The 25,379-nt window shown below is 45.2% G+C and overlaps 1 protein-coding gene across 2 annotated transcripts in view; it reads right to left on the bottom strand.

Moving 5' to 3' along the window:
* FBLN5 (fibulin 5) overlaps positions 1-25,379 on the bottom strand; it is a 272,407-nt gene that overhangs the window by 68,751 nt on the left and 178,277 nt on the right. For both annotated transcript variants that reach the window (XM_086937681.1, XM_086937680.1), the window contains exons 6-8: positions 18,806-18,922; positions 7,055-7,174; positions 266-388 (exon numbers count right to left, since the gene is read on the bottom strand). In XM_086937681.1, the coding sequence (XP_086793807.1) occupies positions 266-388; positions 7,055-7,174; positions 18,806-18,922 (360 nt within the window). The remainder of the gene's footprint in view (positions 1-265; positions 389-7,054; positions 7,175-18,805; positions 18,923-25,379) is intronic.

Consider the following 25,379-nt stretch of genomic DNA (forward strand, 5'->3'; position numbering starts at 1 on the left):
GTGGTGTATATCGACCATATGGGAGCATGCGCAGTGCGATAAGAATTCTTATACCTAGGTAAGCAGACCATGTTTAATGTTCTAGTATTAATAAGGCCCATTAATGACATTTTATATAAAATTTGAATTTTTTCTTACACAGAAAAAGGATCAAAGAATGCAGCATTAAACAGAGCACGGTTTCTGCATCAATATGGTATCCTTACTTATAATGGTGTGGGGTGCTGTCTTCTTTTTTATTTTATTAGGGTGCGGACATCCTTACCTTCGCAACTGCGGCTGTCGTCAAGAAGCAGGTACCCTGACGGGCAGGTGCAGTGAAAAGACCCGGGCCCGTTCACGCACTCGTGCTGGCAGAGGAACTCCGAGAAGCTGCACTCGTCCATATCTGGAAATGCAGAGAAAGATGAATGGGCAGGAGGTCGTTTCTGATGACTCAATGGCCAAATGTGAACACTGAACAGGTATAACTGAGCTCTTTACCAAAGAAAGGGTGAGAGTGCTTGGAACGGTCTGTAGCAATCGGGTGTGGGCAGTGCTTAATTTGTAAAAGAATAAGTCCCGGGACCCAATTATTATTGTTATTAAAGCTTTCCGCAGAAACCCGTGGCTGGCATTATTCGGGCGCACCCTGCACACAGCAGAGGGGGCTTCAGGTGCTGACATACGTAAACCCTGGAAGGAGATGCGCGATGCATTATGTTGTAAATGAAAAACAAAAACATAAAAAATATATATATCTAAATGAGGGTGGCTTCTATATACTTCTCGTCGTGCGAACATAACTGCTTCATCAACACAATTAACCCAAAATGCCAGTGGTAAAGAAGGTGACATCACACATACTTTGATCTCTAATGACTTCACCTGGTTTACCCCTTGTTTCACCCTCAAGCCCTCAAGAGAGGAAGAGCAAGACCTGGAAACTACAGAAAGTAAACATGGCTCTTAGACTCTGTTCTTCCTTTCTGACTCATGAGAACAGGCCCATCAAGGCCGTATCCGGGCAGCCAATAGGCCAGCCTGGGCAGCTTCTCCCTTTCAGACTCAATGGGCACCAGAGGCAAGCCTGGACGGCCACTTCCTTTCTGACCCCTGAGACCATTCATAGCAAGGTACGAGCAGGAGTCCCAATAGACAAGACTCGAAAGCCACTTCTTTGCAGACCACTGAGAACAGGCGCAGCAAGGAGGTACCAGGGGTACCAATCAGCAAGACTTGGCTACCACATCTTTTCTGGCCCCTATAGCCACACATAGTAATGGGCAAGCCAGGGCTGCCAGTTCTTATCTCCCCCCTGAGACCAGAAACAACAAGGCAGTACTTGGATTACCATTTGGCAAGTAAGGCAGAACCAAGGGTACCAATGGGCAAGCCTGGCTGCCACTTACTTTCTGACAACTGGGACCAGATGAAGGCGGGGCAGTACCAGGTGTACCAATAGACAAGACTGGAACACCCACTTCTAGCCCTGGCTACCCATAATGGACATCCAAGAATTGCTTCTAGGTGAAAAGTGGAGAAAGGAGGAGGGAAGAGAGGACCATGTAGGAGTGGTGGTGAGATCCGGGATTGATGTGTATTTGCAGATCCTTGTCTTGGTGCCAATCCTAGAAATGGAAATAGAGGAGTAAACAGGGCGGGTCTCAAGTGCAGTAGAAGAGCACATTGTGACATTGTAGTGGAGCATTACACCATAATGGAAAGTACTAGTGTAATACACGTCATGGTAGAATGGTAGAAGGTGCATCCAAGAACATTTCACGGATTATCATCATTATAAACTAGTGGCCTGTGCTCCTTCCGGTCTGAGGTGCCATATCTGCTGATGGCTTCAAAAGACCTCTCCTTATAGATGCGCCATCCCTCAGAGTCTAGGCTTTGCCTTTTGTGCAGTGTTTTACTGCTTGAAAGCACTGTGCTGAAACATGTCAGGATAGATGTACCCAACCAGGGCAGTGTATGAGGTACCATTAAAGGAGAATGCATGCTGATGCTAATACGTTTAGTGCAAAAAGAACAGATGATGGACGAAATGCTGAACAAATCAATCATTCACTCTCATTCACAGATATGGGTTAAATCCATTGGTTTTTGTACGGCACGCTATTCCAGTTCAGACCCACCCATAGGCAAATTAGTCTTGACCCTGCTCCCTAAGGGAACGTCCAGCCCGAACTGCCATGCCAAGTCCTCCCTGGACCAGTAACAAGCACCTGAGACTGGTTTGGGGTACCACCCCATATCAGCCAGGCTAGCTTGAATCTGGTGGAGTAGCGAGCACGGGACCCATGTTGCGGCATACCCTTCCCACTTAGGGCAAAAAATGCAAATAGAACAGATCAATCAACTTAAGAGCATTCCCACATTAACCCTTTTTAGGAAACAGCTAAAAACCTGGTTATTTAATCAATAAGTTTAAGCCATTTTACTTACAACCCTAGTTCTTTTTTTGATCTTCTGTCCAGAGCCAAGACACCCTCGGGTAATCGTGCGCTTAACAAGTTGTATAAATAAATAAATAAATAAATGATCAACGGAAAGATTAACAAATCAAACATTCACCCCTAGAATGTTTAAAGCATTGGCAAAACTGTCTGTGAAGGTCTACAAAACAGTTTTCGCTTGCTGATGATTGTAGGGCAGAGTTGTGCGGGCATGTCATCCATGCAGCGGAGTGCTGTGTGTAAGTTTTCCGTACTAAAAAACACGTGTCATGCAGGTCAGGATAGAGACTCCTCAGCCGAACTATGTTTGGCACCTCCCCTGCAACAACCAGGGACGCTGCTGCTGCTTTTGTAAGAAAGAACTCATTCTTAATATTATTGCATGATTTGTACTTAGTACACACTGGCTGGATTACCAGGCCTTCTCTGATCAACCCCTGTTTTTGGTGCATACACAGAGAGCGCCCCTCTGCTCCTTTGGCTCTGTAGCTGCCTTTATGGTGAAGTCCCTTTAATAACTTTAACAAGACTAGCTATAAAAGACAACTTCCCGGTAGATCTCCGTCTCTTTCCTCTGCCTCATTTCCCCTTTTTCTTCCATCTGCCTGTCCACCAGACTACCACATTTTACCGAGTGGGCAACCCAGCTGCTGCAGTCAGCATGAGAAGTGAATTGACAGCATACTAGAAACTATAAAACATAACACAGGAGCTGTAGAGTTAATTATAACCGCTAGCTAATTACAATTAATATTTGTGTGCCCATCTCTCACATCTTCGTCGCCTCCACACTGCTAAACGTTGCACGCCAGCCAAGAGCTGGTCACTCATGCACCACATCAAAATAGTTCCCACAAAGGTTCACAGTCAACAGAAAACTGCCAACCATGCACTCCACAATAGTGCATGCGTGCTAACCATCCGCTTATGCACTACAGTGCCCCACAATGGGGAATGACGTGCTAAGTAAATGCTACAGGACTAGAGTGTTTAGGCACACATGGGAAGAGGATGTGGTCCGTTGGCTTAAACTGCCGACTTTGGTGCTGGAGACCAGGGTTCGAGCCTCGAGGTCGCGTCCACATCCTGTAATTCTGCGCAGATCACTTAATCTCCCCGTGTCTGAACGTGCAATGTGAATACGATGCTCGTGTAAAGCGCTCCAATACCTCGGGTCGAGTTCGCGCTATATAAATATGCACACAAAAAAGAAGTAGTAGTAAAAAAGTTAGAGTTACTGAAGAGCAAAGTGATCTGTGTCAGGGTACACAGTCTCCTGTCCAGTGGTGGGCGGGGCACAGCACATCGCTTAAGAGACAGCAAGGGACCGTTAATTGGTAAATTTGTCAGATAATGGGAAAGAAACCTTATTTGAGAATGAAGGGAGACAGGTGATGTACCAAATGCTCCTCTAACGAAACTTCAACAATCTTTCATTTTTAATGCATGGTATCACCATCCTCGATTGTAAGTCTCATCATGACCATATGTGAAACCTTATGAGGTATATAGGAACTGCAGTGGCCATTTACTTCTACATCTGTTTCAATTCAGAAAATGAAGTGTCACCAACTGGGCAAAAGACATGATCCACTGTGTAAACAATTCTGCTGGTCATTTAGGTCCAACATGAAATGTATAAATATCACCTATGCGTTTGGTTAAATACCACAAAATGTCCTTGAAAAAGAGGGTCAATACTGCGACAATTGTGAACAGCTGTATTGTGTATATCTGGGGCAAGGAGGTAAATGGGGTGAAATAATCACAACATGTGGCCTCAGTAGCTTACTGTACAAGCAAGAAAATAATTCTTGGGAAGAAAACAACTGGAATTTCAGTAATATGTTGTTGAACACATAACACGGATATGGTATTGTGTGTGAAAATATATGGATTTAAGGGTACCCCTGAGAAAGTCTGTTTAGTCTGAAAGTATAATTAGTAGCATCAGTGGGATTCTGGAGTCCTTCTCAGGGGTGTAACCATCTCGCTCCTCCAATTCCCTGCCAAAGTCATTGAGAAAGCCGTCAACAGTCAGCTCGCCGCCTTCCTCGAATCCAACAAATCCCTCGACCCATCACAGTCCGGCTTCTGAGCCAAACACAGCACCGAGACGGCCCTCATCGCAGCAAAAGACGACATTCGAACACTACTAGACAACGGAGAAACAGCTGCCCTCATCCTACGTGACCTCTCCGCAGCCTTCGACACAGTCTGTCACAGCACCCTTATTCAACGCCTCAGCAACGCCGGAATACAAGGAAAAGCATTGGACTGGATCATCTCGTTCCTCGCCGGAAGAACCCAGAGAGTCCGCCTCCCCCCTTTTAGATCAGAGGCCACCGAAGTCATCTGCGGCGTACCACAAGGATCATCACTCAGTCCCACCCTCTTCAACGTATACATGAGTCCCGTCGCATCCATCGCGCGCCAACACAACCTCAACATTATCTCCTACGCAGACGACACCCAGATGATCCTCTCCCTCACCAAAGACCCAATTACCGCCAAAACTAACCTACACAAAGGGATGAAAGAAGTAGCCGAATGGATGAAGAACAGCCATTTAAAACTGAACTTGGCCAAAATGGAAGTCCTCATCCTAGGATCATCCCCCTCCGCCTGGGACGACTCATGGTGGCCACTGGCCCGGGGAAACGCACCCATACCTACGGACCACGCACGTAACCTAGGCTTCATCCTGGACTCCTCCCTCTCGATGACCAGACAAGTCAACACCGTCTCATCATCTTGCTTCAACATCCTACGTATGCTCAAAAAAACCTTCCATTGGATCCCCACCGAAACAAGAAAGACGGTCACCCACGCACTGGTCACAAGCCGACTGGACTACGGAAACACCCTTTGCGCCGGAACCACAGCCAAACTACAGAAAAAACTTCACTGCATCCGAAACGCCTCAGCCAGACTCATACTAGACATCCCCCGCCAAGCTCACATTTCCGGTCACCTGAAAGACCTCCACTGGCTCCCCGTCAACAAAAGAATAACCTTCCGTCTCCTCACCCATGCACACAAAGCCCTCTACGACCTTGGACCCGAATGCCTCAATACGTGCCTGTCCTTTTACACCCCCACCCGCCAACTACGATCGTCCAATCAAGCCCTCGCCGCAATTCCATGCATGCATAGATCTACCATGGGGGGAAGATCCTTGTCCTACTTAGCGGCCAAAACCTGGAATTCTCTCCCCACCCACCTCCGCATTACACAGAACCACCTTTCCTTCAGAAAACAACTAAAAACTTGGATATTCGATAAGTAAGTACCCCCCTCCCTCAAGCACCTTGAGACCCTCTGGGTGAGTAGTGCGCTATACAAATGCTAAACTGGAAAACTTGAACTTGAATGGCTCAGCACATGCAGTGGCACTGGAGCCCAAGGCTCTGAGGACCCTAGGGCATCCTCTTTTAGTTTTCTTTTAGAACATAACCACTTGTGAGAGCTGGACAGTTTCCTTCCTTGCATTACACTCCATGGCGGCCTTGCAATGCAGCTGGTCTATGTGGTGCACCCACTACACCGGACCAGTTAACTAATAACCCCCAATGTTATGTGCTTCAATTTTATCCATAGGTAGCTTGACACAAAGAGATATAATCAATTCCTCACCACCTCCGGGTGCGTCAAGTGGAATAATCCAGATTTAACTCCTCATTCTGAATCAATTTCCACAACATCTGAATTTTTGCATTTCATAATATCAAGGTGAATAATGTCGACCTGCACATATATTGACTCCACAATATTGTCTACAAACACATCGTCAACAGAAGCATATACAGGGTAGTATAGATGAACCATTTTTAACTCTACAACTATTATCTTGGCAAAACATTGGTAGCTGATATTTTGAAGGATGATATTAAACAATGGTGGTTCCTCTGCCTAGTGAAAGAGCATCGCGCCCCCCCCCCCCCCCACCCCCACCCCTCCTGAGAGCCAGCTGAGGGATCCAAGAGAAATGAAAGGATAAAAAAATACATTTTATTATAATTTTATTTTTCTTTCCCCGCTACACCCAGCGAAGTCTAGGTGTGGTATGGCCATGATGACAGTAGGGGGGAAGTAGTGCATACTGTAAGTGAACAAGACAGTTTGGCCGGATGTCTAAGGCCGGCCAAACCGTCATGCACACTTAAATCTCTCTCAACCCGAGCTGTGCTGCTCAGCCGAGTGGAGAAGAAGCACAGGCTCCTAGGACCTGAGCGAGTGTCAAACCAGCCTGCTCAGACCAATCAGGGCGCTGCTCTCATGCTGTATTACCAGTATGAGAGCAGCGTCTTGATTGGCGTCTAGAAGCACTGCAGTGTGCACCAGCCTATTGGGACTCAAAGTCAGGACCTGAGCAGAAGACTCCACAGACGGCAGACGGCAGGTAAGTGCTTTTTTTTTAAAATTTACTCCCACATCTATCTCCCCACCCACTGCTCCACCACTTATTATCAAGAGCAGCCACTACTGATATTAAAACTTTGTGATTGTAATGGAAGCACCAACTGAACCCATCTCCAACTTATAAGAAACTTGAAAATGTAGATCAGGTTGCAAATAAAAACATTAAATCGACATTTGCATGTTACCAGTGCAAGCAATTCCATCGTCTCCAAGTTCATAGCCAGGATTACAGCGGCACAGGAAAGAGCCGTAAGTGTTGACACAGTTTTGTACACATGGATTTTCAGTGGCACATTCATTCACATCTGCAAGAAGAGAAGCCTTATAAATGTAACATTGACAGTAATATGTTGATATTAATATACTACCGATGGTTGCAAGTGTTTAGCGAGGATACATGGTATATAACATATAATATGTTGACAACTCAATGGTACAGCTTGAGCTGAGAATGATTTGAGAAATCGCAAAGAATCAAACCTGTTCATTGCTATTTAAACATATTTTTCAGTGATAGGCGGTCAACAAACCGAGCTATATTACCAGCTTGTAAAAAAGTGAATCATTAGTTGAGGGGAATTGTAGGCCATCCCAAGTAATACATTCACTAATCTGTTAGGTGTAGACAAAAGTTTAAGTAATTTAAACCTTAGCTCAACCATCGGAAGCTGTATCACAGACCAGACAGGTTTCATTTGGAGAAAATGTGTAAAACCTTTAGAAATACCAATACAGTTAAAAGGTCAGAAACACAACACAATTAGAATCCCACTCCAATTTATATGAATAGAGTAAAAGTTAATAAACAAAAGGACATCAATAAAACAAAAATTCAATAAAGGGAACCGAAGATATGTATTTTGAAAGAGTTAAGAGAAAAAGCACCATGAAAAAGTAAAACTCAAACCAGGAGATTTCACGCCGACCAAGATGTAGCATAGCTGTGATGTGCTATTCAGATTTGTTATGGTCAAAGATATTACCTTAAGACTTGGGGACCTGATTTAACTTTTGGTGGGAAAGGTACTCCTTTGCAATGGTGACAGAGTACCCTTTCCACCAACCTGAAGGTCCGGCCATCTGATTTAAAGTTGGACAGATCTTCAGTTTCTGCCACATACACACATCGTCAATGGTCACAAGGAGTACGGAACGTCGGAGGCTTGCCATGTGATTGGGCAGACACAGGGCAGGTTATCTTTGCCCTAGACTGGATGGCTGACAGAATATCAATACCAACAAGCATTTACAATGCAATAGGTCTCGCATTAGGAAAGTTTGAGCTATTGGTATTGTAAATGACAAATATTTTATTTATGTGTTGGTTTTAAAAATATCGAAATTAATAGCTTGGTCATTTACAATGCCAATAGTTTTAACTTTCGCAAATGTAACACCTATAGCATTTGTAATTCAATATAGGTTGTATTTACTTGACCTAGATGTATTAATATTACCAATAACAATGGCTTTTATTTTGTTTAATAATTAATACTTAAATAAAAGTTATTGTAATTTATAATGGCAATAGCTTAAACTTTTGTAAATAACTTTTGCGAAGATTATGTTTATTGTATTTTATTGTGATGAAAATCCAAGAACAGCAATGAAATATTAACATCTTTTTGACATTTGTAATAAAGCTTGAAACATTGAGAGAACATATTAGAACCAGTTGTTGTTGAATGGTTGCACAGAGTGATGCTGTGGTGGCGCTGAGTGATGTTGTGGCCTTCAGTGGTGCTGAGTGATTCTGTGGCCTTCAGTGGTGCTGAGTGATGCTGTGGCATTCAGTGGTGCTGAGTGATGCTGTGGTATTCAGTGGTGCTGTGGTGTTGAGTGGTGCTGAGTGATGCTGTGGCATTGAGTGATGCTGTTGCATTGAGTGATGCTGTGGCGTTCAGTGGTGCTGAGTGATGCTGTGGCCTTCAGTGGTGCTGAGTGATGCTGTGGCCTTCAGTGGTGCTGAGTGATGTTGTGGCCTTCAGTGGTGCTGAGTGATGCTGTGGCATTCAGTGGTCCTGAGTGATGCTGTGGCATTCAGTTGTGCTGAGTGATGCTGTGGTATTCAGAGGTGCTGTGGCGTTGAGTGGTGCTGAGTGATGCTGTGGCGTTGAGTGGTGCTGAGTGATGCTGTGGTATTGAGTGATGCTGTGGCGTTGAGTGATGCTGTGGCGTTGAGTGGTGCTGTGGTGTTGAGTGGTGCTGTGGTGTTGAGTGGCGCTGTGGTGTTGAGTGGCACTGTGGTGTTGAGTGGTGGAGTGGGGGGGATGGATGGATGGATGGATGGAGTGGGATGGATGGAGTGGGATGGATGGATGGATGGATGGAGATGGATGGATGGATGGAGTGGGATGGATGGATGGATGGAGTGGGGGCTGGATGGATGGATGGATGGAGTGGGATGGCTGGAGTGGGGGGATGGATGGATGGAGTGGCGGGATGGATGGATGGAGTGGGATGGATGTATGAAGTGGGATGGATGGATGGAGTGGGGGATGGATGGAGTGGGGGGATGGATGGATGGATGGATGGAGTGGGGGGGATGGCTAGATGGATGGATGGAGTGGGGGGAATGGATGGATGGGGTGGGATGGATGGATGGATGGATGGATGGATGGAGTGGGATGGATGAAGTGGGATGGATGGATGGATAGATGGATGGATGGATGGATGGATGGAGTGGGATGGATGGAAGGATGGAGTGGGGTGGATGGAGTGGGGGGGATGGATGGATGGATGGAGTGGGGGGGTGGATGGATGGAGTGGGGGGATGGATGGATGGAGTGGGGGGTGGGCTGGGGGATGGATGGATGGGGAATGGAGTGGGGGATGGATGGATGGGGGATGGATGGAGTGGGGGAATGGAGGGGATGGATAGATGGGGGATGGAGTGGGGGGATGGATGGATGGAGTGGGGGGATGGATGGATGGAGTGGGGGATGGATGGATGGATGGAGTGGGGGGATGGATGGATGGAGTGGGTGGATGGAGTGGGGGATGGATAGATGGATGGATTGATGGATGTAGTGGGGGGATGGAGTGGGGGGATGGATGGATGGAGTGTGGGGATGGATGGATGGATGGATTGATGGAGTGGGGGGGTGGATGGATGGATGGAGTGGGGGGGGATGGATGGATGGATGGAGTGGGGGGATGGATGGATGGATGGAGTGGGGGTGGATGGATGGATGAATGGATGGAGTGGGGGTGGATGAATGGATGGATGGAGTGGGGGGATAAATGGATGGATGGAGTGGGAGGGCTGGAGTGGGGAGATGGATGGATGGATGGATGGATGGGGGATGGAGTGGGGGATGGATGGGGGGATGGATGGAGTGGGGGGATGGATGTTTGTATTTCCTAACTGTGTAATGTTACTACTTTATTGCCCATGAAACGCGTTCTCTTGTAAGAGCCGCCCTTTTCCCCAGGTCTAAAAACGGGTGCTCTGAGAACCTGTTCAACAAAACACAGCAAAGCTCTTCTTGAAGATTTGTATGAGAGGCGCCTTTCTGCCGTTCTCTGTAAACAGTGGACAGCAGAATGAAAACGATTTGACTGTTTGCTTAGCAGATGTCAGACAAAGGATTGGATCATATAATGTTGAAAACAGATAGGGCGCTTCGGCGCTAAAGCGTCACCCGGTGCCATAACAGAGCCGTGAGGGCGGGGATGGGGCAGCGTCTTTGGGTGTGGGGCAGCGGTATCTGTGGTGGGGCGGGGCACAGAACCCAGAAAGGCAGATAAGTGTTTAGGAATGGGGGCACGGACTGTGAAGGAGGGCGAGAGCTGATATGTAAGAGAAACAGACCGAAATATGTGTAAGGGAGGGACTGTGAATGGAGGGGGAGGTAGGTAATTAGAGGGAGGGAAGGACTGGGGCATGAGAAACGAGCGAGGGAGAAGGGCAGGCGGAGAGTGCAGTTTAGCTTGGAACGAGAAAAAGGTAAAAAGGCAAACGGAGGGCTGGAAAGGAGATTATACGAGAGGAAAGTAGAAGAGAGATGCGGAGAAGGGGAGGGAGTGCGGCAGGGTTCGAAAGGAGAGAGAGTTGAAAGGAGAAAGAGGTGACCAGGAGGGCTGGGGAGGAGCGCCAGAGGAGTGGGAAAGAAGTACTGGGAAAGGAAAGACAGGTGAGGGAGGAAATGGGCTGAATAGGAGGAAGGGGGAGAAGGAAGGCAGGCATAGGAAAGAGGGACGGGCGAGAGGGAGGAGAGTTAGCGGAGGTGGGCCTAAGACACGGGAGAGGAGGGCAGGAATGAGAGTAGAGTGAGGCTGAGAGGAGCTAGTTACACATACAAACATGTAAGCTCATGGCTTGCTCCTTCTTCCGGTAATCGATTCCGCTCAGGCAGAGCAGAGCCGTGAGGGCGGGGATGGGGCAGCGGTTTTTGTGGTGGGGCGGGGCACAGAACCCGGAAAGGAAGATAAGTGTTTAGGAATGGGGGCACAGACAGTGGAGGAGGGCGAGAGCTGATATGTGATAGAAACAGAGATAACAAATGCTGGAAAGAGCAGAGACAGAAATATGTGGAAGGGAGGGACTGTGAATGGAGGGGGAGGTAGGCAAATAGAGGGAGGGAAGGACTGCGGCATGAGAAACGAGCGAGGGAGAAGGGTAGGCGGAGAGTGCGGGGGAGGGGGAGCAAGCGGGAGTGGGAGGGACCGAGCATATGGCGAGCGGTGGGGGAGTCTGGTGTGAGGCGTAGGGGGCGGGGGAGGGGAGCAGGCATACGGGGTGTGAGTGAGGCCAAGCGCGTGCTCGCGAAGTGTCACTGTTCAATACATCACATGCATTGGAGGAAATCCGTTTGGAAGTCACTCGGCCAGAGATGTTGGTTCAACTACATTACTCTCGTCTATTTATCCCTGACGGATAGAATAGTCGAGACCTAAAAATATAGAGGATCAAAATATCGAGAAGGTAAGTTCAAATAGGTAAGTATAGCTTTACTATACTTAACTCCACATCTAGGCACCTTGAAGATATATACATCCTCAAGGTACATATATGTGGAGTTATGTATAGTACAACCTTACCCACCCATAGAAACTTACCTTCACAATATTCTTGTCATCGATATTCTTGACACAATATTTTATCAAAACAATATTTTAGACTCAATATTTTGTCCAAACACTTGTCACTGCCATGAAAAGAATAGTAAAGGGCAGTATAAATGTTTAAATGCCATGGGAGAATGGCAAGAGGGTCATTGTTCTTTTTATTTTCAACTAGCTTACCCGTCGCACGTTGCTGCGATCTCAGAAGAAACGAAATTTAAGGAAACTTGTTATGATAATATTTAATTTACATTGTGTCATTTTTATTGAAACTTATTCATTTTAATATGGAAAACATTTTAAAGTGTTGTTTTAATTCTGTTTAGTTATCCGAGTGCTTGTGGATACACGGTATTTTTTGTTTTTCCGTCTGGTGCGTACACGAATAAATCAGAAGTTTTACCGACCCATGAGCTGGCCACATACAGTTGTCCATGTGAGAAGCACGGATTTTCCAAATCTAGTCCACACACTTGCAGCGATTGTCCTTGTGCTTTGTTGATGGTCATTGCAAAAGCGGAAACTGTGAACGTTCAGTATTGGAAAGATTATGAGGGCCCTGGGGCCGATATTTAACAATTTTTTTTTTTTTTGCCAGAAACCTTCGCGGGAGTGTACTCAACAACTTTTAACAATTATTATTATTTTTTTTTTGCCAGAAACCTTCACAGGAGTGTACTCAACAACTTCCCAAAGTTTCATGCCGATCGGATGAATGGTGTAGTAATGCATAAAGGACAAACAGACATACTTTAGTTTTTATATATTTAGAAAAGAAAGTCTCGCTTTGGGATCTTCTGTTAGAAAATAAAAAGGAAGTTGTAAGTATGATGTACGGCTCCATCATCTTGTCGGAGCTATTTGTCAAACTTACAATGCATTTCCAAGAACCACCATGATGACGGTTCCTGGAAATGCAACTGATGTCTGCAGGAGCACCAAACATTTTTATATACGGTAGGCGGAATACCTTCACCATGTCAAGAGTAAGGTACTCTGCAATGGCAACAATAATTACTCCATCCATCTAAATCTCTGAAATGGAAGTCAAAATCTATCAGCTCGGCAAGGTTGCAGATTGTGTCTAATGGAGTCCTCTTGAAGCTAGATAGCTGTTGGGCAGAGTCCTGCTGAAGCCCTGGTTTATGACAGGAAAAGCTTGAAGTGTGAAAAATTCAAATTTCATGCCCAAGGAACCTTTCTCGTTTGTGGTATACCTTTTGCGCCTTTGCCCTGTCAAGATTTCAGTATTCAGGTTTAGTCAGAATCCATCGGTGGGACAAGGTTGTAGCTGTAGCCTATGATGAATTCCATAATGCTGGACACCATCTAGCAGATGGCCTGAAACAGATTTACTGCAGTGGAGAAGCTCAAAGAGGAAGAAATTTGATTCTTCAGCCCAGTGAAGCGAAGTCCCACCACAGTGGTTGGTCACAGTTCTCCGTCAGCTGGAAGTCTCAACTTTTCAGCGTTTGTAGGGAAAGACCAATTAGACACAGCAAGGGTCCCATGACCTCACGGACAGCACTTAGGGTTTACGATTTACTCCAGCAGAGGCAACCAGCAGGGGTCAGTCCACTTCCAGTTGGAACTGGTTAGGTGGGCACCTCAGGAAGAAGGCTTCTTGCAGTTTGTTGTATCCCTGTAGCCACACAAGAGGTCAGGCAGCCAACTCATGGGGTCCACTTCTTTGTAATGCATACAAGAGGGAGCAGGGCCAGTCCTCACAGGTCTCAAACAGCAGGTGCACTCCTTCTCCTGTTCTTCCACAGGTCTAGAAAGTGTTCTGAGGATGGTGTCATATTTATGGTTGGCACTAGATAGTTGATGGGACTGACTCCTGGCTCTTCCCTACCAAATGGAGCAGAAGTTCCCAGGGGCAACCGTACCCACTTCAGCAAAAGTTCCTATGCGCCCTACTGTAAAAAATCCTACTGTGCACATTACTCCCAAAATCCCAAATTGGGGTTACCTTTCTCCCTTGTGTAGAGTCTGTATGCTATTCAGAGATGAGCCTAGGGAAATGAGTACCCCTCTCCTCTGTGGTCATTCAAAACTGGTTCTGGGGTAGCGTCCCTCCAACTGGGTTTACAGCCATCTTAGCTTTGGCCATGGACTCGACAATTCTCGCTCCGGTGCCTACTCGATTCATGGGTTCACACTCTGCGACTCTGGGCAATAGCTTGCTTAATCTCCACAACGGCCCCTCGCGGCGGGATGCCTGGCTTTCACCTTGCGGATACCCTGCTGGGGCTATCTCACAGGGGAATACCAGGACGGGATCCCTAAGCAAGCGCTTAGAAACCAGTGGTGATTTGCGCTATATAAATTCCTGTACATTTACATTTACATTTAGCTTTCATGGGTCTCACCTTACATTTACTTGTGAAAAGTGCAGGCCCTTTGTGAGCTAATTGTTTCTGGGTCCACCCTAACTGGCGTTCCTGCAGGGGAAGAAAGAAAAACTCCCAACACCCTAGGTTTCTTGTAGGACAGCCAGAGCATTCCACAATGTAAATAGCTTTTGGGAACTTGTCACTACAGGGACCTGGTAATATATTTCTATATGTCCCACTTTTATGTACCATGCACCGTACATTGTGGGCTTCAAGGGCTACATTAGGGGTGATTCATTAATATTTAAAAGAAAGGGTTATTTTCACAGATCGGGTTGCATGTTTAAACTGCAGCAGTTAGGCTACAATGGTAGGCTTGAAACCATGTATTCCTGTGCCACACTAGTGGATGGCACACTGAGTGTTGCAGTCCACAGGTGAGATTTTACTATCCTTGCCTGTGGTGTAGTTTCTACACTATATGCTATGGCTTTATATGAAAGTTAAATATGCCAATTGGGCAATAGTCAATTTCTACATGTTTTAGGATCAGAGCATATACACTGGGCATTGGACAGCAGTGACCCAGTATGCAGTCTGAAAAACTGCAATAAAATTAATCAAAAAATGGGAGTAATCATGCAAAAGGGCATTTTCTCACACAGCTAATACGTAGGTTTTTTTGCACAATTTTATCTGTGGGTTTGGATTGCGTCAAAGCCCAATCTACTTCATAAAGGTTGATATTTTGCTGTATAGGCGTTTTATCCCCGCTAACAATAAACTACTGTAGTGCATGGTACATGAAATTGACAATTCAAAATTAATTGGTGCATAGGTCGCTTATCCCCATCCAATGTCAAATGGCTGTTTTCATTACAGTGCAGAGATGGTACAGTATATATCATTGCAGTGTAGGTACATTGATATATTTTATGGAAATAACTGCTCTGCCATCTTGTGACAGTATTGCTTGCTCAGCTAAAACCATGAATGCATTAGTACTGAGTCCAGAACTGATACAATACAATGCACTAATACAATAAGGATGGGAAAATATCAGCTTTTATGGAAATGTGGAGCTTATTTCACTTTGTCATTCTTTAGTCATTTACTTGGCTGGGTAGTTTTTACTCCCAAACAGGGTACTCTGTAATTCTTTAGAACACTGCAGATGAGGGTGTTTCACGTTCATAGTGATCTGCACTTCGCTCCACTACGTCACGCTCCATGCCTATACGTTGTTTTCAAATGAGTACTACATACTTACACTGAAAATATACAGGAGACAAGTACCTGCTTTTAAATTGTATATGACTATGCTAGCCTCACTTACCACATCTCCTGGGACCCCAACTCATAATAACTATAGCCAATCGCTGCGCTCTTTCCTCTCTCCGTCACTCCTCACTCTGACTTATACCATGTGCTGGTCAGACATCTAAAGCTAGCTATGAGAAATGTGGATTTTTATATATCGTGTGGCTGTCCAACAAATGGCACAAATCTCTATCAGGTCCAGTCAGGTCACTTTGTGAAACCATACCTCAGTCCTAGGTAGCTGTGGCTCGGAGAAGTCAGGCTTTATCAAAAGGACAAGTGTAAAGCATTAAGAAGTATCAAAGCAGTTAAATAATAAGAAAATGCAACAAAATAAAAATCCAACACCAATTAAAAAAATAGGTTGTATTTTTTATCACTAAAGAGACACCTCAGTGACAAAAACTCAAAAATAAACAGTAAATCACTGCTTTTCACTCTTGTGTGTGCTTCCTCCAACAGAGAGCTAGTCCAACGGACTAGTCAGATCCACCAGAAGAGTTTCCTTGCAAGGAAAGCAGTCTCCAGCCCAGTTCCAGGCTCAACAGGTGAACCTCCGTAGGAATAAATAGAGTGTTCAGGGCAGCTGCTGCACTGAATGCAGGCATCAAAGTATTCGTCCTCTTGCGGCATAGATGGAGATAAACCTGCCTTTGGCATCTTCCTCTGTTTTAATGTCTCTAAGATACTCGAGCATGTATCATTACCATGGCAACAGTCGCAAAGTGGCTGAGATTCCACAGCCTCAATGCACAAAGCTGTGCATACATAAGTTTGGAGTTAAGGTTTGTAAATATATACTTAACTATATATATTTACCTGCAGAATATGGAAGTAGATGATATTCTGGAATCAATATTTCTGCAAGATGATAGTAATAACTCAATAATGTGGACGCAAACCCCACGTCCTGCTCTTCTAAATGCTCCAGTTTCCCCAAGCAGACATGTCTGATTACTCTATCTATGCCTTGACACCAGACAAGGAGCATATATTTAAACCATTGGTATCCCAAATAAATATGTATGAGGGCAAGTGCTTTAGTTGAAACTACTGACAACATTTTTTTTTTTTTTACTGACAAAATGATCCACATTTTGAGCCAAACTTCGATGAAATGCTTGATGCACAACTGTACAACTGGAATAACGGACAAAGAATAAAAAGACATTATGTAGCAGTTGCTCATGGAGGTTTGCAAGTGGAGCACTTGCGAGGCAGAGTATTCATAAGCAACAGTGATAAACACTTGTATCCAGGATCTTCCACTGCAGAGCCTCTTCATCCCTTGAAGCTATTGAGACAGTGAGAAATTCTGAATACATGAAATCATATAATGCTGAACTTTGTCTTAACTAGTGGGAGATTGTTCCGTTCTAATCCCACATAAAAGGCTAGACTACAACCTAACGTATGACTTACAACCGGCACCGTCACTTCAAAGCTAAACAAAAAAGCATGTTGGAAAATACAAAATGATATACCTTTAGTCCTGTCTTTGTAGCAGGACAACCAAAGAGACGTAAAAGCATTTTACAATATGTCATTCCAGGGCACATTTTGAGTAAAATACGAAACATAATTGCTCTGGTGCAGCATTGGGATGCTGCAGTGATCACTTTGTAAACAATATGTTCCACGGCCCAAATATTTCTAAGAAGGCTGGCAGCATCATTGCTTAATGTTAGAGTTTCTGAATATTAAGCTGTCTAGTTTTTATGTCGCCTCATGTCTCTTTCATCCACCAAATTAGTTTGCCTGCCGCTATATCGTACTCTCATAAATTCCTTTTCATCCATGCTTTCTCCGTTACCACTGCTTTTCTATCTTTCTCTTCTTCCTTTTCCCCCTTTTGCTGCTTTTCTCTCTTTTTCTCCAGTTCTAATTCTGATGATAAAAAATAAATCATGGTCCCCAAAAAAGATTGCTGGTGCATCCCTTCAGAAATCGCCAGCTCAAATTAAGCACTCGGGTGCTTCCTAGCGGAACAATACTTTTGATACTGCTGAATTATTGTGCCATAGCTGCAGAGTCAAACCAATAGAATCTTGGGAATTTATCCCAACATTGAATGGTTATTACCACCAACGAATATGATAGAAAGATTGACAGCAGCAAGGAAAGTCGAAAATTGTTGGAATTTTCGAATATGCATAGGCTTATCTGGACCATTTTGTTTCGATTTTTTTTTTCTAAAGATAATTGCAAAGTACAATGTTATACATAACAGGATCTTCCAACCTCTACCTATAATCCTGGCTAGTATTGTCAGTACAGCTGAACTAACATAAAATGAAGACTCGATAGGCAAGTGGATTCGGGGTGATTGTCAGAAATATTTAAAAAAGCAAATCCATGTTATACAAGGTTAGAAGCCACCTGGTTGAACAGTACTTCACCCTTGACAATAAATTGGTTGGTAACTGGTGCAGGTGATAGTGGATGGGGAGAAAGTGTGGTCTGCAGCTGGCCAAATCCTCGATTGATACACTGCATGCAGTGATGAGTTGTGCAATCCACAATCTCTCTTGTATTTCAATACGATTTAAACCTCTGTAGAAGCATCAGAGGCCTTAATTCAAACAGCTATTATAATTTGATAGCTATGTGACAGTATATTAAGGTCAGCAATATTTAGTTATAAAAATACTGCACCCACCACATGGTTGGGTAAAAGTATATATTCACTCTATTTAGCGCCACATCTACTTACCTGGAATTACCATGCAATGTCGTTCTTACATCAGTGTAGTGGTTATGGTATTTTTGTTATGTGATATACTGACCCTGTACCAACTTGGTAACACTATATTTTCACTCAAAATATATTAATATATGATTCAATTTCATTCAAAATGTAAACAGAAAATGTGTGGCACGCCTTGTTGCTTCATGAAATATGAATCTAGTAGGTCAGATATTATGCACATGCCTCCAAGGAAAGTGGTTACAAGAAGTGTACTGTGATGTTCATGTAGGTGGCATGAATGGTGCTTAGCTCTGATGATGCTTCTCACCCTGAACTACTGGCTGTACACCTGAGCATTTTAGGATGCTAGGGGCCATATGTTTCAACACATTTCCCCATATACACAGAATGGGCAAAACCCTTTGATACATCTGGCCCTAGGAGTACAGATGACACAAATGTCCTCTGAATGACATTGCATGCTTGCCCCAAGCACATGCTTCATTGTCGTCACTGCTGCTTACCTTGGCAGGACCGCCCATCGGAGTTCAGAGTAAAGCCTGGATTGCAGGTACAGGAGTAGGATCCAGGCACGTTGGCGCACAGCTGCTGGCAGTATCCGTAGCGGCATTCGTCAATGTCTTTTAAAGAGACAAAAAATAACAAGGGAGAGAGTGAGTAATGACACCTTTGTAACACTATTTGTGATACCCCGCCTCTAAGTGCGCACCAGGCATGCACACACAGAAGTGTGAATGTCGACACTCGTGCAAAAGCGGAAATGAAACCATCAACCAATTATAAGTAAAGGCGGAGATTTTGCTGGTTTGCAAATTAGCCCACGCTGGAAAACTTTCAAGCACTCCGCCAACCCTTTCCGGCATTGCTGCCTCCATCTGGGCCTCCTTCGCCTCCGACTTAGAAATTGTACCGATCCTCATGTCTCTCAGAAATAAACCGGAAACTGCCTCATTCCGCATTTAACTAAGTGACTCGAATCCTGGATAATTCCAAGAATTGCTTCCACTTTTTAAAGTTCTTTACATTGTATTCCCCCACCCACGTTTCCAAGAATATTCCTCTTTTAAAGATGTTTCCATGCTACCTTCCCATATTTCTCTCCGGCGAGCAACATTGTACCCTCTGATATAACTCGTCATTGTATACTTCCTTTGTTTTAAGGTGTCTAATGTCCCATACTGCAGCGTTATATAAAACGCCAAAAATAAAATGAATAATGATACAGTAGTTTGTTCTGATGTAACAAAAAGACACACAGGAGTTATCCACTACTCTATATTGTATTGTGTTTGGTTGGAAGAGTGTTGCACCTACTGTGAGACTATGTGGGAAGAATGTTGGTGTTGTTGTGAGTGACCAGAATGGTGGTCTTATCGTGTCTTTGATTTCAGCATTTAGCGCTGTGAAGGAAGGATATCATTTTGACAGATGCTTGCGGGTTGTATTGGTTGGCAGCGATAGATGACCATTCATGGTCCATGTAGAGTTTACAGTGATTTCTGAAGATTTTCAAATATTTTCCAAGGCTGTATATTGCGGCTAGTCCATTCAACCTATGTGGCAGATGTGTAAAGAGATTGGCTGCAAAACGTGGTTGGAAATTGCACACCAACTTTTTTCGACCAGTCTTTGATTTTGTGACAAGTACTATGTACTAAAAGGTCATGTTTTTTTTTTTTTGTAACATCGTTTTTATTGCAGTACCAAAATAATTGCACAGACAACACATTGGTGAATAGCATAGCAATACAGCAGTATGGCACATAATCATTCCGCCTCCCCTAACATGCTACTCGAGCCTCCAGGTAGAAGACCAAGCAACGAGTACAGTGAGTCCATTCTCTGCTTCATTGTCCAATGTCCATTTCCAGAAACACAGGAAGACGCGGACTGCTTTTAAGTTTTCGCCCCTCCCTCACCCCCTATCAACCACCCCCCCAAACTTCCCAAACTCCCCAACACCCCCCCCCCCGTGGGTACTAAAAGGTAATGTTGCAAACAGCCCAGTCCCACACAGTTGCAAAATGATCTCCCTAATGAATATTAACAGTGCAGGTTGCAATTTGCAACACCTGGTGATTGGCTACAAAGAAATGGTGGCCTACAAGAAACAGAAGACCACTATCAAGGTGCAGCCGACATATGCCATGAGCAGTCTCACAGCAAGAGACACACATAGTATTCCAATCATATTCCCAGGTACAGAGGTGAAATATACCCAGATAATATTCATACAGGTAAGAAACATATAGGCACAAAAACAGGTGGATGTATGTATGACTTGGCATGTAGGTGAATGATGTAATGTAATGATGCACAAATGCAGGAATATACATAACTGAATACATAAATAGGTGTGGGAGCATACATGGATACATATTTGGAGGTGGATGTGTTGGACCTGGGCCTCTTGGCAGGGTCATCCCTAAACTTTTTGCCTTCCTCCAATACTCTCTCTGACCTATTTTGTTTGGTTTAATGACTCTGGGGACTTTACCACTGCTGACCAGTGCTAAAGTGCATATGCTCTCCCTACTGAAAAGTGTACATGTGATTGATGTCCATGATTGGTTCATTGGATTTACTGTTAGTCCCTAGTAAAGTGCACCAGGAGTGCCAGGGCTTGTAAATGCCAATACTGCTAGTGGGCCTGCAGCGCTGGTTGCGCCACCCACAGAAGCAGCCTTAAAATGTGTCTAGGGTCTGCCATTGCAGAACCTGTGTGGCATGTCCTAATAGTAAATTACAGCCAAATTCGTTTTTCACTATTGTAAGGCTACCTGCTCCCTTTAGGCCAGAATGGGCTGCTGGAATTATTACACTCTATAATCCTAGCAGGCTCAGGGAACATGGTAGAAATTAATGTTTAGTATGCCTGAACTCAGAATAATAAAATACTTATTTTAGTAAAGTTTATTTTAATATCCTGGGTTTGCAAATGCTACTTTTAGAAAGTTAGCATTTGCTTGTCTAACCATTTCAGCCCGCCTCTGCTCTTGTGTGTATCTGACTGTCTGAGTGTGTGAGTGACAGGGCTGGGAGTTGACAGGTTGTGAATAGCAGGATGACACCTTAGTGGGTGGTGGGAGTTTCCCCTGAATGATGCATCAGGCTGTGCTCTGCCTCCACAATTCTGGCTCCGCCCTCCTGGGGAGCGACTGATGACTCAGCCTGCACCTGGCCCAGGAAGGACCGAAGCTTGTCAACAAAGTGCTCAGGCTGCCCCTGTCTTCACAATGCCGGCTCCGCCCCCCTGGGGAGCGGCTGATGTGCCTGCCCTCACACTGAATGCAGAAGCAGAAGTACCCACCACAAGTGCTCAGGAGCTGAGAGCAGTTAGGCAAAGGCCCCCTGACCTGTCAGAACAAAAGAAACTGGGTATAAAAGAAGTAGCCCTGCTCCTTGTAAATTAGATCCTGTTTGCGCTACAGAAGAAACTCTGCCCGAAGAGAAGGACCTGGAAAGACAAGGAGGAGTGCTGTCTCTGGCCTGTGTCTGGTGCCTTGCTGCAGAAGGAGAGGAAAAGAAGAGACTACAAGAGACTTTTGCTTTTATTGAACTTTGTGCCAAACTCTGCTGAAAGATCTCCAAGGGCTTGCCTGTGAACTTGCCCCCTGACCAGCGCCCCAGGAACAGTGGGCGCTACCCCCTGACAAAGGAACCACTGGAAGACGCTGTTTTCCTTCTGCAAGCCTCTCCAGGAAAAGCGGAGCGCGCTGTGACCATCGCGCTCTTCAGCAACGCTCTGGGAGCTGCCCTCCCTCTGAACAAAGTGACTGCCGCCTGCCTGGCCCAGAAGCATCATGAAGACCAGCCCAGCTGATCCGAGCACCGTTTCTGGCCCCGAGCCGCAGCTCGCAACGTGAAGAAAGGTGGCGCCCGGTGCCTGCTTGCACCCCTTCGTGTCTTGTGCCCCTGAACGCGCCGCCGCTGTCCGAGAAACAGCTGTTGCGTGGGGTGCCTGAACGTCGCCTGGATCGATAGAGGCCTGCGCTGAGGATCGCTGCCCTCTGCGTGCGCCCTCCTGTGTCAGGAAATCTCGAGGCGCTTTCCCAGCGCAACCCGGCCCGCGCCGCAACGCCAACCCCCGAGCCAGAGCCGAGCCGCCGCTCGCTCCAACATCGGAAGGAAGACAACGCGACGCGGACTACCGCGCTGACCTGCGCCCAGCTACTTCGCTAGAAAGGTACTGTTTCATACCCTCTGCCTCGCCCAGCCCTCGGAGCTGCGTGTGGAGCGCTCCCAGGGCCCCCGCTCTCTCCCCCTGTCAGCCGCGCACAGCCGTGCAGCTCGCACGGAGAGGCAGGCGCTGACTCCCCGGCCGCCGCTCCCGCCAGAAGCGTGAGAGTGGGCAGACCGGGCCCGTTTTCCATCGCGGAGGAGCCGAGGGGCGTAGAGAGGCCCGCGGACAGCCGGGGGAATCCTGGTTGATTAGCAGGACAAAGAAAAGTACAGTGAAGAGCCTGGAACCCCCTTTTTGAGGAAATAACGACAGAAGCTGAATAAGAACTAAAACTGTTATTGGCAACGCTAAACAAAGATTGTCAATTGCTAAAAAGAACTGTGGCAACTTAAACCCAAGCAAACTGGAACCGCTATTTAAAGTTTAAAGACTGTATTTACAAGCCTGCTTTGAAAGTATATAAAGAATATATATTTTTACAAATACAGTTTGGTGTCATTGTGTGGTGGGTTGGTGGTGACGGTGTAATATTGCAAATGTTTAACCCTATGTGCCCCAGAGATTAGCCTAGACTGCTTGTGCCACACTACCTAGAGGGTAAGCAGAGGTTGTTCTTGGAGGTAACACTCAGCCCTGACGAGGAAGAGAGAGTCCCTGCTTGTCGCCAGTGCTGCACTGCGCCAACTAGAGACTCCCCCTTCCAACAGGATGTGAATGACTATGCAAGGGCATGAGGGAGATTGACAACTCTATAGCTGTGTGTCGATGTCTGAATGCCCTGGTGTGGGTTGATGGATAAAATAATGTATGGCTGGCGGTGGCTAAGTGAATGAATGAGTGCATACATCAAAGGATAAGTATTGGTGGGTCAATGGACAGGTAGGAGGATCTGTGTTTGCATAGTTCGATGAATGAATGAATGAATTCATGGTCACAGTTGCATTGCTGGATGAATATATGGAGGAATATGTTTGAGTGGATGGATGAATGCATAGTTTTCAGTGGATGAATGTATGGGGCGGGGGTAAATGAGTGGATGTATGGATGTGTTCCTGGAAGGATTGGTGGATGGATGCATGGATAGATGAACAGTGTAGATGAAGAGAGGGACGAAAGGGTTACATATAAGGGTGGAGGCTGCCCGGGAAAGTTAAATAAGATATGGGACAGATGGATGAAATACTATGGGCTCGACCTATTGGACAAAAACACGCAGACCACATATGACAGGGAATAGAATAGTTATCTCTGCAACATTTACCATGGGGTGATAAGATACCCTAAAATGGAGATAAGGATTGGCATCGCATATATTGGGCTTGGGAGAGGTACTGCTGTGATATTACAGACATATTATAACAGAATATGCATTACGTTTGTATACTTTCAAGGGATCATGAGGTTTCTGAAGAAGGCTGTTTAAGACAATGTGCGACGACAGTTGTGTTTTATACTTTTTTTTTTCTTATGAAATTGAAAATCAATAAAAAAAATCCCTTTAAAAAAATAAAACATTCCATATAAAAAGGAATGTAATATGAAGGGAAAAACAACTTTCCCAGAACGATTAAAACTTTAAACCTGATGAGCCAAAAGGCAGATGTTCCTTAAGCATACTGTGATCACATTCACATTCTTCAGTGGCCTCTCATCTGAATTTGGGTCTAGGTCTTGATAGCAAGTGCACATTTGAAACTAAATTTGCAGACCTCCCCGTTCTCTAATTTTGTGAACATGCCTCAGATCTCTCCATTCTCTGAGGCTGTGAGCATGACTCATTCTCTGCTTTCCTCCGTTTCAGCATCTCAGTTCTTCAAATTGAAACTGTGATAACTGCCATGACAACTTAGCCTCTCGACTATAAAAAGGTCTAAGGGCCTGATTAAAAATTTAACAGACATGCCTTTGTCCATCAGGGTGGAAAAGGATATTACCACCGTCATTGTTATGTACCACAGCCAGTGAAATTTAGAGAAGAATGCTGACCCAGCCGTCCTCCCAATACATTGAAAGAAACCACGTCACAGCGTGACGTGGTTCCTTTTTGGTGTTTTTGAATTTCAGAAACAACTCCCACAGCGGGATATTTATGAGAAAAACAAAAACCTAATGGTCCAATCCTTGGGGTCATTATTTTCCTTTCTGTCCCTCATCACCAAGTCTCTACTGGTGATGGTGGACGGGAAGAAATGACATTGAACCATACATTCTAAGCAGGGCAGTGATATAATGTCCTTCCTCTGGTGGCCACTAATCTATAGGACCACTGGAAAAGGTTTTTTATCGACAGAGTCAACGCAGGCTCCATTGGCGGATAACTAATGGTCCGCCCATCTTTAAATGAGGCGGATGGACCCAGGGTTTGACAGACAGAGGACTCTGTCACCTTTGTTACTGAGCATGTTGCCCTCCAAACTCATAATCAGTCCCTTAGTCTTCAAGATTGCGGAACTTGAGAAATTTAGGTAGCACATCAATCACAGAAGACAAATCTTTTGTGTCGAGTGATCCCTTCTTCAAATCAGGAAAGCGATAAGGGAGCTCATGTCCATCAGAGTGTGTGTAGTTGAGGGAAAGATCCAACCATATGAAAGAAGTCATCTTTATTTATTGTGAATGGGCAGGTGTGTGAGGCTCTAGGCACTGAAATGGATCCAGTCCTTTCTGACAGACAGATATCAATCAGTTCGCCTGGGCAATTTCTGCTCAAAAAAAGGAAAACTTCAATGTGGAGTCCCACAGGGCTCCTCTCTATCCCCGCTCTTATTTGATCTGTATCTGCAGCCCTTGATCCTCGCATTGAAGGAAATGGAGGTTCTGGTCTTCAACCATGCAGACGACCTCCAACTAATCTTCAACATACAACCCACTAGCTCCTCAGAGTCCAACTTGAA

Source organism: Lissotriton vulgaris, chromosome 9 (assembly GCF_964263255.1).
Source record: "Lissotriton vulgaris chromosome 9, aLisVul1.2, whole genome shotgun sequence".
NCBI classification, from domain to species: Eukaryota; Metazoa; Chordata; class Amphibia; order Caudata; family Salamandridae; genus Lissotriton; species Lissotriton vulgaris.